The sequence below is a fragment of the Tursiops truncatus genome, chromosome 5, assembly GCF_011762595.2.
Source record: "Tursiops truncatus isolate mTurTru1 chromosome 5, mTurTru1.mat.Y, whole genome shotgun sequence".
Lineage (NCBI taxonomy): Eukaryota > Metazoa > Chordata > Mammalia > Artiodactyla > Delphinidae > Tursiops > Tursiops truncatus.
The window spans coordinates 26,000,556-26,015,520 of record NC_047038.1 but is presented as its reverse complement, the minus strand read 5'-3'; the positions used below and the strand labels follow the sequence as shown (position 1 = coordinate 26,015,520).

Below are 14,965 nucleotides of genomic sequence, written 5' to 3'. Positions count from 1 at the left end.
TAAGCAATTAGTCCTAATCTCAATTTTTTGAGGTACTATCTTATTCCTATGTACAGTAGCTCCTAAAAAATTTACAACATCTCCCTTCTGTATTTTTTCGGGAGCAAGAAATAATCCCCTATTCCCTAAATATTTGATCAAAACGCCTAAGGCCTGTTCAAGCAACTCCATACAAGGGGCTGACAATAAAACATCATCCATATAGTGAATAATCCTAACTTTAGGAAATTCATTTCTTACTGGTTGCAAGGCCATGTCAACATAAAGTTGGCACATAGTAGGACTATTGGCCATACCTTGAGGGAGCACAACCCAATGATATCTCTTATCGGGCTGTTCATGATTAACAGAGGTCAGAGTAAAGGCAAATCTTTCTTTATCTCGACTATTCAAAGGAATAGAAAAGAAACAATCTTTAATATCTACTGCTATAACAGGCCAGTTTCGCGGAAGAGCTGTCAATACTGGCAAACCGCGCTGTATAGGCCCCATAATTTGCATTTGCTGATTTATAGCTCGCAGATGATGAAGCAAACGCCATTTCCCTAATTTTTTCTTAATAACAAAAATCGGAGTATTCCAGGGTGACTGGGAGGGTTCTAAATGCCCTAATTGTAACTGCTCATCCACTAGTTTGGATGCCGCCTCCAGTTTTTCCTTTGACAAAGGCCACTGAGGTACCCACACAGGTGTTGTGGTCCTCCATGTAATAGGAATCATAAATTCAGTGACCCTTGAGAAAAACCCAAGTCTCGGCGGTTTAAATTTCCGCGGGCTTCTATAGGGGCGGTCATACCTTGTGACTTACGTCCTATCCCTCTATTAGGTATAAATCCCGATTTAAGCATAATATTTTGTGCGACTTCAGAATAATCATTAGTAAGTCTAAGTTTCATTTGACTTTGTACATCCCTTCCCCATAAATTAAATGGTAATCCCTCAACCACAAAGGGTTGAAATCTTCCCTTCTGATCTTTAGAGATCCAAGTTAATTCCTTGGAGCTAACTTTGGGTGTCTGTGCATATCCTAGACCTTGCAAGGTTTGAGAAGACTCTTGTAGGGGCCAAGAGCCTGGCCAATCTCTAGTAGTTATAATGCTCCGATCTGCTCCGGTATCTACCAAACCTAAAAATGTTTTCCCTTCTACGGTTAGACTCATCATAGGACGATCATCAAGGGATAATGACAAAAAAGCTGCAGAACATGCGGGATAATTTTCATGAAAAGAAGGCAAAATCAACAATTGAGCTATCCGATCACCAGGGGCTATAGTAACGATCCCTCTAGGGGATTGACACATTACCTTAATAACTCCGGTATAATCAGGATCAATCACTCCGGGTAGGACAATAAGTCCTTTTAAAACGGAGGAAGATCGACCTAACACCAGCCCAACCGTCCCTCTAGGTAGTGGCCCTTTCATGTCTGTATCTAGGGGCTGTATGCCCATGGTTGTTGTTAATACCATTCTGGAGCTGGCGCGGAGGTCCAACCCTGCGGAGCCTGACGTGGCTCGCCTTGGGGTCGGAGTGGCTGAAGGTTCACACTCTCGTGGGCCCCAAAAATCTTCGGGCCCTGGGACCGGGGGCCCGTTATCCCGTTTTTTGAATTGGTTGTATGGATATTTCTTGAATTAGCTACCTGTGCAGCGGGCTGAATGGGCTGCCCATTTATATCTTTAACAGATCTACATTCATTAGCCCAATGTTTTCCTTTTTTGCATCTAGGACAAGTTCCTGGAACTCTTTGAGCTTGTAGCATTTTAGGTCTCGCACCTGCATTTTTGCATTGTTTCTTAATGTGCCCAGGCTTTCCACATTGGAAACAAACCCCTGACTTGGCAGGGTTCTGAACACTGTGGGCGGCAGCCAGCACAGCCGCAGCAAGCCCGGTATTAGACAAAGGCCCTCCGATCTCTCTACATGCTTTCATCCAGGTTTCAATGCCCTTCCCTTTATAAGGTGTTATCGCTCTGCGACACTCTTTTGTGCATTGTTCATAAACTAATTGTTTTACTAATGGCATAGCCTCATCTACATTACCAAAAATCCGTCCGGCAGCCTCCATCATTCTATTTTCTTCTCTAGGATTTAATTCATCTTGAAACAAATATAATTCCTTAAACTCATCTAGGATTGGATATAATCCTGGCACCGTTTCTTGCTTTTCCTTTTGTTTTCTTTTTTCTCTTTTCATAATTTCAGGCCTGTCTACCGTAGTCCCCGTTTGTTCATTCTCTGATGCGCTATCTTGACACATGCTAAGAGCCTTGCGTCCTCGTTGAATAATTTCTTCACATTTTCCTTCCTTTAGGCAAGAAAGTATCATGCTCCACAAGGGGAGAGCGCCTCGAGAAAGTTCTCCCCTTGTGTTACATTCCTCTAGGTCTTTTCCGAGTTTTTCCCATGACGGAACAGTCAAGCTGCCTGATACCCCAAACCACGGCGCGGCACTTTCGATATCTTGTAGCAGCCTACTTATGGTTCTATGAGAGAGCTTTAGCCCTCGGTCCCTTAAAAGGGCTTGAATAGGCTCATGAAAATCAGTTGTAGGCTCCGTGGACGAACTATTCCCAAAAATGCTTGACTTATCTATCGGCCAGGGAAGACACACTCGATCGGGCTGGTGGCACCGTAGCCACAAACAAACGAAAAACATGAGAAACACTAAAAGGACAAAAGCGAAAGTAAAAACTTCAGGCTCCAAACCCCCGAAAAACATACCTGACTGGACTACTCACCAACGGTTACCACTCCGTGTGTCGAGTTCTGAATCGGTCCTCCATGCAGGGCGCGAAGTTCCCGGGTTTCGGCACCACTTGCGGCGGGCCGTTTCCGACCAGCAGAATAACGAGCCGCCACACGCAAGATTCTTCTCGTATCACACTTTATTGGAGCACAGCTTGGTTGAAGAAAGATGGAAGGAAGACCCCGCAATCCTATAGCAGTCTGCTTATATAGGGATTAAGAACATGTGTCGCTCTGTGATTGGCTTTCGCCGATGGTGCGATTTGTGAGCCAGCATCGGATAGGTCGCTACTTTAAAACCTCATTAGTATACTTAGCGCAAGCGCAGTGGCCACAGGAAGGATGACTCAGCTTATTTCAGCTTCCTGCCGCGTAGCAGTTAGCTGACCGCGCCCTACAGTAGAATACAAAAATTTCTGAAGTTAGACTAGACCTACAATGATAAAGCTTTTAAGGAATCATGGTCTGGGCCATGCTCAGACATCCTCTCCAAAATAACAGACAAGTTATTGCAACTTGTAATTCCTACTACTAAAAATAAATTGTGCAACGATTTGGAGGTTTCCTTGGGTTTTGGAAGGAGCATGTTCTAATATTGGGAATCCTGATAAAGCTAACTTGGATGGCTCCTAGGGAGAGAAAACGTTCTCAGCAGACTCCAGGCATCCTGTCTCTTTGACATATGACCCAGATCCCATGATACAAAATGTGTCTATGGTAAAGTCACCATTGTAGGCCCTCAAATGAAAGTTTTAGTACAGATCCTTTGAGTTTGGGACAAGGTCATGCCTTCTGTAACAGAATAGCAACTCTTAGCATTATATCAGGTCCTCATAGCAACGGTGTCTGATCACTGAATTTCAAATGACTATGTGGCTAGAATACCCAGTTATGAGCAAGTACTATTAGATTCCCCCAAGTCAAGTAGGCTCAACATCATCTCCGAGTAAAATGGAAGTGGTACATCTGTTATCAGTTTCAAGAATGTCAAAGGGCACAGGTTAGCTGAATGAATACATGGCCAAGTCCCTCATGATACCTCTATTGCATCACTGCATCAATACCTCTCCCTTGACACAACTCATCTATGGCCTCATGGGAATTTCTTATGACTAGTTGATAAAGGAGAAAAAAGTTCAAGTTGGTGCATAAATTGATCAACCTTTCATGTAGATCAAGAAGAAAATTGTACCATGATGCCACTGTTACTAGAGGTCATTTTTGGAGTGTACATGAAAGATAGTGAAGTGAAATCCTCACTGTGGATAGGGTTTGGGGCAGAGCTTCCAATAATCTCCTTTGTATGCAGATAGAAGTGACCCAAGAATTTACATAGACTCATAAGCATTGGAAATGTCTTAACTCACTGGTCAGAATCCTGGGATGAGCAAAATTAGAAGATCAAGTATAAGAATATCTGAGGAAGAAGCATGTATATGGACCTGTGATAGTTGGGACAAAGCATGAAGATATTTTTAATCACATGTGGATGCCAATCAGAGGATATCAAAAGAGGTACTAGACAACCAAGTAGATAGGATGACTTGGACTATAAATGTCAGCTCTCCTCTGACCTCAGCCACCACAGCCCAATTTTGGGTTCATGAATGAAGTAAACACAGTAGCAAAGATAGAAGCTATGTCAATAAATGGGCTCCCTCTCACCCTCACCTCTTCCTTCCACTCAGGCTGATCTAGCTATTTCTGCTACTAAGTGTCTGACCTGCTAGCAAAAGAGACCAATGCTGAGCCCCAGTATAGCACGATTCCTCAAGGAGACCTACCAGACACTTAGTGAGAAGTTGATTAAATCATATCCTTCAATTCTAGAAAGGGCATCAATTCATACAGACTGGAATTGATTTATATTCCAGGTATTGATTTTCCTTTCTTGTCTCCAGTACTTCAGCCAGTACCACTATTTAAGGGCCCACAGAATATCTAATCTAAGATGGGATCTAGCTTAACATTTCCTTGGACCAAGGGATTCACTTTTTAGCAAAAGAGTCATGCCAATGAACCACGAACATGGGCTACTGATACTAACACATAGCACATACAGGTTCTACCACTTACCACACCTATCCAGACTCAGACTCAGAGCGATGCAACAGCTCCCTGAAAGTACAGCTGAGATGTCACCTTGGAGGTGACACCCTGTGTGGATGGTGCACTATCTATCCTTCAAAACTTGACATCTACTTTATACAGTATATGTTATTATCTCAAGTAGTAGAATATATTAATTCTGAAAACCGAGGATGAAAGCAGTAATGGTACTGTGACATTAGTCACAATTTTTACTTGTTATTCCATCATTTAGGTTCTGTAGGTCTAGTGGTCTTGGTTTTGAAAGGGGAATGCTTCACCAAGAAATATAGCAAGAGAGACTTTGGAGTCCTCATGCCAGTAGACCAGGGAGCAAAAAAGGGGATCACTATTCTGGTGGGGGCGATTAGCCTCACCCATCATGAAGCAGTAAGACAGAGCCAGGGAGGAATGTATTTGGAATTCAGATGATCCACTTGAGCTTTGCAATACTCCCATGCTCAGTTGTTAATATAATTGGGCAAGTACAGCAACCACATCCTCATAAGGGCATGGTAATCTGGAACTCAGAACCCTTGGGGTGAAAGTCACTTCAAACCACCATCCAAGTCACTGTAGGGGAGGAAAAATAATTTTCCTTTGACCCTCCTAGGTTCTTGGCTGAGAGCCACCCCCATCTCCCATGATAAAAGACAGATTAATAAGAGGAAAATAAAAACTTTTAATTATGGACAACTATATAAGAGCCCCACAAACATATGAGACTCAAAAGGCACCCACATGTTTGAGGCCTGTATACCATCCTGAGCTAAGAGAAGGGATGGGGGTTTGGGGCTTCAAAGGGGAGAAGGCAATTCATGGGAAGGTGAGAAGAGGAAATTGGTAAACAAAGGTGGTCCCGCCAAGCAGGTAAGTCTCAGGTAAAATGGATATCTCTGGTAACAGCCCTCTTCCTGGTACAGGAGGCTCTTCTAATGTAAATTTCTTTTAAAAGTAGATTTCCCTTACAAAAGATAACTTATACTCCATTTTTAGAGCTTCTCCTGTATCTCGTTTCTTAAAAAAATAATCCATTCAAAATAATCCTTATGCCAAAGAAGCACATTTTGGGTGGCACATTCAGTCACCCTTCATTAACCTAGACTAGCAGAACTTCCAGTCGAAGGGGAGGGGATTCTACAGGACTGACCATAAAGTATGAAATCATGGCAAATATAAATGATTTATTGCTAATACATTACAATACATGGTACGGTGACTGACGTAACATGGTATGCTCCATGAACATTTACTTGTTAATCATGCAAAATTTCCGTCAGCCGCTGCAAGTGTAGCTCTGATGTGTTGCTCCTCTGATTTTCACTCAGAGGAAAACACTTGCTCTTTTAGCATACCACAGACAAAGTAAACAAGGTGACTCAATCTGTTACAGGAGAGGCAGAGAGAGAAAGATTCCAGGTTTTATGGCCACTATGTAGCATGGGCAGGAAAGAAAGGAGATTGTCAGTATCACTTACAGCCTCAGGACTAGCTGCAGCTGTTGATGCTATAGCTTGTGCAGCTAACCTCTTCTTGTAAATTTCCCTAGCAACATGATGAAGCAGGATATTGGAGAAACTGTGCCTGGATGGAGTGTACTTAACATAGGAAGCAAGTAGGTCTGGGTGGTACAGCAGATGACCTGTGGTGGATGCTGTTGATACCCCACTCAGATGCCCATCCTCCAATTGCGTTGATTGTTGGCCAGTAATACTTCTCAGCTGCCTCTTTCTCTGGTGAATTGCTCCTGGCTAAAGCCAATTTACCCATCAAGCTAGGAATGACCTCCCCATCCCCCCTTCCTCATGAGGAGGCAGACCTCAGCCAATGACTAACTGACAACAGGGTATAAAAGGTTAGCCCCTTTGCCTCAGAGGGGAAATCATTCAGGTGTGACTTTTGGTTCCAGAACTTTCCTGTGGAATTAAGCTGAACTTAGTCTCTGCTGCGATCACATACTTGTTTAGGTTTTAATCCTTACCTTCTCCTGCCTGCCTCACTCCTCCTGAGGCACTGTCTTCCAATGAATCGTTTGAACTTCTCTGACTCTGCTTCTAGGAAACCCAACCTAGGACAATTGGTGAGTTTGGTGCTTTTTGTATATTGAGAGAAAAAGGTGCGTTTGTTCTTACTTCTGTCATATTTTATTTATGCTCTCTGGTTTCATAACTTTTTGTTTTTATGTATTTCACTACATTGACCATTTGCTTTACTCTGATGTGTGTGCTCTGATAATCTGGAACACTGTTTTTGTTGTGATGGATAACCATTGTAGATGTTTACACTTAATCCTTCAATTTTGTTAAATAGAATCTATAAACAGTGACAAAATTTGAATATTTCTTCTTCCCCATCTCCTTTCAATTTTCTTCTTCCATAGTCATCATTTTTATTCTTTACGGTTAGTCCTACAGTTAATTAAATCTATGTTCACAGCCAGCACTATTCCTATATTTTCTGGCTGGCTTCAGTTCTTTCTCTGGTAGTTTCTTCATGAAGGGCTCATGGAAATTATTTTTTTTAGTTTTTTGCAGATTACATGTTTTTTTCTTATCTTTATATTTGAATAAGGGTTTTCATATAAAATTGAGTGGTACTTTTTAAACTTGAACTCTTTCTTTGCCTTCAGCTTTTGTTTTGCAATAAGATTCTTTTCTGCTACTTATTTTGAATGTATTTTTCTCTTTGTCACTGATTTTAGCCTTTTTAAAACAAGCATTTAAAGTGCTCATCTTTCTTTAAGCACAGCCTCAGACATATTTCACAAATTTCAATATATTATGCTGTCATTTTCATTCAGTTTGAAATATTTTCATTTCTTTTATGCCTCATGTTTTACTTAGAAGTATACTGCACAGTTTCCAAGTATTTTTTTTTTGGCGGGGGTGGGGTTGGTGTTCCTGGATATATGCTGCTGGTTTCTAAGTTAATTCCACTGTATTCAGAAAACAAACTCTATATGGTTTCAATTATTATTTATTGAAATAAGAATTGAGTCTTTTTTATGACCCATCATATAGACCATCTTGGTGAATTTACCACATGCACTCAAAGATCAGTTTTGTAGTTATTGGGTGTGGTATTTTATAACCATCAGTTACCTTGTGGTACCTAGAGTAGTGCTCCAAAGAAGTAAACATTACCCCTAGAACCTGTAACTCTTCTCTTTTGTGGGAAAGGGAAGCTACAGATATGATTAGATGGGGAAATGATCTGAATTTCTGGTAGGGTCCAATGGAATTACAAGGGCCTTCATTAGAGGGAGGGAGTAAGGTCAGATGGGAAAAAAGGCAATCTGATGGCTAAATTAGAGAGGCATGTGATTATATTAAGCTGCTGGCTTTGAAGATGCAGGAAGGGGCCATGAGCTAAAGCTAGAAAAGCCGCTAGTAGCTGGAAAAGGTAAGAAAATGGATTTTCTCCTAGAGGCTCTAGAGGAATGTAGCCTTGCCAACACCTTGATTTTTGACCCAGTAAAGCCCATTTTGCACTTTTGATCTCCAAAATTGTAAGATAACAAGTTGTTTTAAGCCATTAAATAATTCAGAGGGTTACAGCAGAAGTAATAGGAAACTAACATATAGGTCAAGTTGATTCATAATATTGTTCAGATCATCTCTTAACTGAGTTTTTGTCTAGTTGTCCTTTCAGTTGCTCAGAGAGGAATGTTAAAATCCCTATGGTTATAGAATTGTCTTCATTCCTTTTAATCCTGAATTTTTGCTTTGTGTAAATTGAAGTTCTCTCATTAGATGCATACATATTTATGGTTGGATTTCCACTACAACCTGTGTCTGGAGAAGCAGATCACATCTTGATTGAGTTGTTTTATATATAATTGGATCTTTCCTACCAGTGCATGTTTCTGGGGTCAGCGAGAGATTTGGAGAGAGTTTATCAACAGAATTTGGGGCTTCCACCCTTTAGCTCTCTCCTTTCTGGGATTCCCACCTTCATTTCTAACACCTGTGGTTGCTCTGAAAGCTTTCCTGTTTTTCACTGGACTGGAAACTTTGGACTGGAAACTTTGTATAAAGTTAATTCATTCGTGCTAACTTTTGCCTAACCTCAGCTAAATGTCAGTTAAAAATGAGTACTTAGCCCATACTGTCCACTTTACAAGCATTGACTCTCCTTCAGAATCTATTAATGGAGCCTAATCACAGGAGTGATAGCCCACCACATAACTAGGTCCGACCTCTGCACTCAAGGGGAGAAGATTGTATAGGGCATGTACACCAGGGGGTGGGATTACTGGATGGGGGGGTCATCTCAGAATTCTACCTATCATCAGTTGTTATGCAAAATGTAAAGTCAACCTCCTGAATTTTATTATACAAATACCACTCCATTATCAAGAACAAGTCACAGGCTTCATTTCCCTTTCTCCATGTTATCTAAGATAATGGGACATTTAGATGTCCCTACTCTTAAGAGAAAAAATGTGGCATGATTATTAGGCTCATTTCATAGGTATTTCACATTTTAGGGGGTCATGGTACTTTTGAGTTTTTCTACAGTTTTTGTTTCTTTCCCCCTACCTCATCCCCAACCACACATCACTGCCCTTCTGTTTTATTGCCCTTTCCTTTTGTTTTCTTCCCTTGTGAATAATATTTATAATACTTACATTCGTAAAGGAAACTTAAATGCTTAGTATTCTTCACAATCAAATTGGGTTCATTTTATAAAATTGCAAGCATAAAGTTGATTCCATGGATTTCGAAGTTCTTTGGAAAAAGAATTTACTGTGATCTCTAGCTGGAGGTATTCTAAAATTATTTACAATTTCCATAATTATCTTTAAGCTCTGAGAAAGCTGCATACAATTTATACTGTTCTTCTTAGGAATGTTTTTGAAAAGACTTAGCACACTGTAGCTTTCATATAGCTTTGGGGGTGTTTACAATGCTGTATTATTGCTCAGGGATCAGCTTTGTGGTACCCAAGTACACAGGACAGAAATCCTCTTCAAGATTGTTTGCTTGTCTATTTAGAAGCCTTTAAAGATATTGTTCCAAACTAATTCCAGAAGATTAAACAACCTGCTAAGTTCTTAAACCCGAGCTAGTTCACAGTTCCATAACCAGGAAATAAGAAGTGAAATACTTCACTGATTTTTTTTTTTAACATAAAAATTTTATACTATACCTGCTAAAGTATCTGATAAGGAAAAACAATCCAAATTAGTACAGGAGTGGAAATCCTGACTTTCACAACTATGAACATTGCTTTTGTCAACTAACAAGACAAACAATTTAGTAACAACTCTGATGTCCTTTATTCAAGGGAAAATCCATGGATTGGGGGAGTGCAGTGCCTCACAAGCACTTCCTGAGAGGTTTGGGGCAAGAGCAAGTTTTATACAGTGTTAGAAGAGGCAACTTGGAAACAGGGCATGATTGACCAGAAGGTCAGGGATTTCCTTATAAGACTAACAGGTCTTATTGTCTAGGGTCAGGTAAGCTAGCTAAAGCTGAGTTGGAAGATTGTGATTGGTTTATGTTAGGTTTTCTTGACAAGGGTTTCCCTAAGTCAGTGCAGACTGACTTAGGTTTAGATTTGTGACTTGGGCTAACCTCCATTTGGTGGGTCCTGATATACAAATTCATCACTTTGTTTAGTAGATGCATAGACTTGTATCACTGATACAAGTGACTTAATTTTTCATATGAGAAAACTGAGGCTGTGAAACAAATTAGAGAATTGCTGATCCAGAATTAAACAGTCTTAAGGGATCTTTACTGCCAATTCACCCTCTTTCCTCAAAATATATCTATATGGTTATACATAAATAACTTTTAATAAACTGAATTGCTAAAAACAATACTTAAAAATAACCCATCCTGTTGTAAAATGAATAACCACTCTAATTCATAATTAGATTTATTGAAAGTAGAGTGTAACAAATTTTACCTACTACCATGTTTCTTCAGATGTTTCAATTGGGAAAATAGGAGCTGCAATATTAAGTCAACAAATGTACTTGAATTTTGCTTGAGCTATATAATCCTCTCTTCCCTCAAGGGTCTTTCCCCACTACCAGGCCCTTTATCTTCTGACGCAGCTAGCCTTTCTTGGAAGTATTGGTTGATCTATACTCTTTCTGGCATGGTGCATAAACAATTGATGTTTAATTGAATTCCAAGAGCATTCAGTTGGGGGGTCACTTAAACCTGAGCTTTTTAATGCGGCAGATGAGGTGGAGAGATAGAGGGGGTCATCCTTACTATTACTCTTCTAAGGCATTACTTAAACTCCTAAATAGGTTTTTTGTTTGTTTCTTTCTTTCTTTGCCTATTTATCTGAGAAAGTAATCCTAGACTAATTTTGAGACGTGGTGGCAAAATGCTGGCAAAATACCTAAGATATGCATAAAATGCTTGAATATTTTCAAAAACATATTTAATCTGTACAGAGATTTGATTCTGTTCCTAACACTCAGTAAGCACTCAGAACATGTGCTGAAAATTACACATATGTAGTTGAACTACTTTTTTCTGTAAAATTAAATTTAGAGGATGAGATGTCTTGGGTAAAGGAAAGTATATGGAGGCAGAACATTCATATTCCTGCTTGGCTCCTGAGCAGTTCTGTGTGTCTGTGGGCAAATTATGCTGAGTTTTCAGTTTTTCCTTAAATAAAAAGAGATACTAAATAGAATTACCTAATTTGGTGATATTAAACAAGAAAAATATATGTAAAATATCTGAAATATAGAAGATTTTTTAAAAATTATATTTTTATAGACTGTTCCCTTTTGGGTCTTACATGTTCTAATTTTTTAATAATTTATAGATTAATGATTCTATGAATTTAAATTATGTACTAACTAATTTTTATTCTTGTCTATACTAAAAGATGACAAACCAATTTCTAATTAAGAACAGTAGTGATTCACTTGCCCAAAATAGCTGGAGAGTACACATCTTTGAATATAGTTTTATGTCTGTAACAGTAAATCTATACTGTCCAATTTTCAAGTTAGGATTTTATTACTATCATAATTCTTATTTTCTATTCTTTCCAATCTCTAAGCAATATTTTGAGTGAAATATTTTAAAAATGAATGTGTTGAGGACAGTTACAGATGTTTGACAAAGATATGACTAAAGAATCATTAGCCTCTTTCATTAACATAGACAGATATTCCACAAAAGAGTTCCTTTGCAAAACAGTTCCTTTGCTTGGAGTTTAGGAGGGAGATACTGGTGCAGTTAAATGATTCTTAAATAATTGTTTTAATAATAAGTTAAAATCCTCTAAAACTCTTTTTAAAAATCTACTTGTACAAGTAGAAACCAACATCTGAAAAAGATACATTTGAAGTTGGCCATCTTAATCATGGAATTCATTGAACACCATTAGTTACTTCTGGGAGAAGTTAGTTAGTTAGTTAGTTAGTTAGTTAGTTACTGGGAGAAATACAGAATAAATTTGTGTTCCAGGTCATAAAATTACATAATCAAATTGATGAAACCAGTAGGACATACATGAAAAAATGCTTAAAAATGTAAAATTGTTTATAAATAACTCTTAAATTCTGTGCTAGAAATTCTGTAACTTAGGCATATAGCAAAGAATATCTAAGTGATTAAGTGAAGAAGTTGAGGGAGTGAGATTTTCCACGGAGGCCTGAATGTCTGGTGGACAGTAACGCCTGTGAGAAGTTTTGGAGAGGGGATTTTTTTCTTTTGCCCCAGGAGGTTTTGATGGAGACATTGTATCTATTGGAATAAATACATCAGACAGGAATGAAGGGTTGAAGTTCAATGAGAATTTTAAACTAAAGATTTAGACCTAGGAGTCATCACCATTGAGTCTGAAAGATGAACATAACTGTAGTTTCCATAAAAATAAATCAAGTTAACATAAACTTTTTAAATGGGTATGATCCTAAATTTCACGTTTAGAATTTTTAAGTTATAGTTTGGTCAAACCATGATGTATTATCTTAGTCTTCTCTGCCTACTATAACAAAATACCATAGAGTGGGTGACTTAAATAACAGATATTTATTTCTCACAATTCTAAAAGCTGGGAAGTCCAAGATGAAGGTGCTTGCAGATTTGGTTCTTGGTGAGGACCTTCCTCCTGGCTTACAGACTACCACCTTCTCAACGTGTCCTCATGTGGTGGAGAGAGATCTCGTCTAAGGATACTACTCCTCATGACCTCATCTAAAGCTAACTACTTCCCAAAAGCCCTACCTCTAAATACCATCAGATTGGGAGTTTGGGCTTCAATATGAATTTGGAGGGAACATGAACATTCAATAATATGTGTGAAAGGATGGTGGACTCATCATCTGTGCAACTTGACAGGCTCCAAGTTATGTAGACAATGTGCTCTTTGTGCATAGTTATACAAGGATGAAGAAGAATCAAAGGTTTCCAGTATGAGATAAGTTTTATCTAGAATAAGATAAACTGTGAACTTTGAGTCAAGAGATAATAGCCAAAAATATTTGAAGTTTTAGTTGCAGATTCTATAACCCCTACTGCTAATGGAACTTCTGTAATATTTTCCTACCAAATAGTTAGGGGTTTTACTTATGGAGCAGAACACATTGAGAGGCAAAGGAGGCAATAACTTAACACAAATCTGAGCTTACTCCAGTGAGTGCTGTGAACCAGTGGGTCAGCAGGGATCTAATTCCCTGATGTGGGTGAAGGCAACTCCTCAACTACCTCATATCAAGCTGACTGAGTGAGGCCTTAAAAGATCCTCCCCAGCTTAGTGGCCTGGAGGTCAATGTCCTCAGTGGGGCCTGGTTTAGGGAGGAAGTGAGAAAATACACAACTTCCAAGAACATATAGATTGCAAATGTGTAACAGACCTAACCCTGATTCATTCATTTCTCTTATTGGGTTCAGTCAACTTTTGAGTATTTTATTCATTTACATTTTCTAATCAGGGTAAGGAGAGAATTAGGAAGATTATATAAGTATGAAAAGCTATAGCTTTAAAAAACGGTTTCTGTTTCTGAATAATGTTACTCAAAAGAATTTCTTCTGATGTGACGCACACAATTCCTTAAAAAATAATGGAATATCTGTCAAACTGCGAATTTTTTTCTTGGCTGGAATTTAGTGTAGGGTGCAATGCCCTTTTCATCTCCACCAAGGAAAATACATTAAAATGAGTACTTTTTTCTTTTAAACTTTGAGCTTGACAAAATGTGTTTTTAAAACAAAAAACCCCAAAAAACCTTCCTAAAGTGTGGTAAAAATCAGTGTATGCTAGAATGTAGATCTTGGGAAGTGTACAATTTATTCTGTGGTAATATTCGCTATTCTATAAATCTTGGCCATTTACTTAGGCAGTGTTATGAATGCTATCTACTGTGGGTGTCTAAAGAATGTTCTGTGTTAGAAGCCAGATAATCTCATTTTGATTCAATTTAAGTTATTCTTGGGATTACCCCAAACCAGTAGGAGAACAAAGAATTATAAGTATAATCCTAGAAATATTTAACAATGATTGTAAGAAATATATATCTTCAAGTGCGTGAAGAAACATCACACTATCTTAGATATGTGAGCATAACAGGGCATGGGATGAAGCCTGCAAAATATTTTTATTGTGTCCTCTGCATTGCTTCCACCTCTGCATTTACTAGAAGTACACCTTAGACTAAGTCCATCTCACATTAAATAAGCTAAATTATATTAAGTACTTAACCCAGTAATTGATCTATAGTTGGCAATCAATAAATGTCATTTTTCTTCTCTCATATTTATGTAATGTGGTCAACTCAGCTGTTTTAAATATATAATCATATTTGTACAACATTGAAGACATGGAATAAATTTTATTTACAGTAACAATTTTAAAAAATAAGGAACTCTGAGTAACATAAACATTAAAATATGACATCAAAATGAAGCAACCAGCAACAGAGTTTAAAAACTCAACAGCAATTAAATATGAGAATATTCTTTAAAGATTCAAACAGTAGGGCTTCCCTGGTGGCGCAGTGGTTGGGAGTCTGCCTGCTGATGCAGGGGACACAGGTTTGTGCCCCGGTCCGGGAGGATCCCACGTGCCGCGGAGCCACTGGGCCCGTGAGCCATGGCCGCTGAGCCTGCGCGTCCAGAGCCTGTGCTCCGCAACGGGAGAGGCCACA

The 14,965-nt window shown here is 38.8% G+C and overlaps 1 protein-coding gene across 1 annotated transcript; it reads right to left on the bottom strand.

Moving 5' to 3' along the window:
* Positions 1-1,361: 1,361 nt before the first annotated feature.
* On the bottom strand, positions 1,362-3,146 carry LOC141278755 (uncharacterized). The gene is made up of 2 exons (XM_073804922.1): positions 2,453-3,146; positions 1,362-2,308 (listed from the first exon to the last, which is right to left on the bottom strand). The coding sequence occupies exons 1-2, from the start codon at positions 2,720-2,722 to the stop codon at positions 1,460-1,462; spliced, it is 1,119 nt and encodes a 372-aa protein (XP_073661023.1). The 5' UTR covers positions 2,723-3,146; the 3' UTR covers positions 1,362-1,459.
* Positions 3,147-14,965: the final 11,819 nt, after the last annotated feature.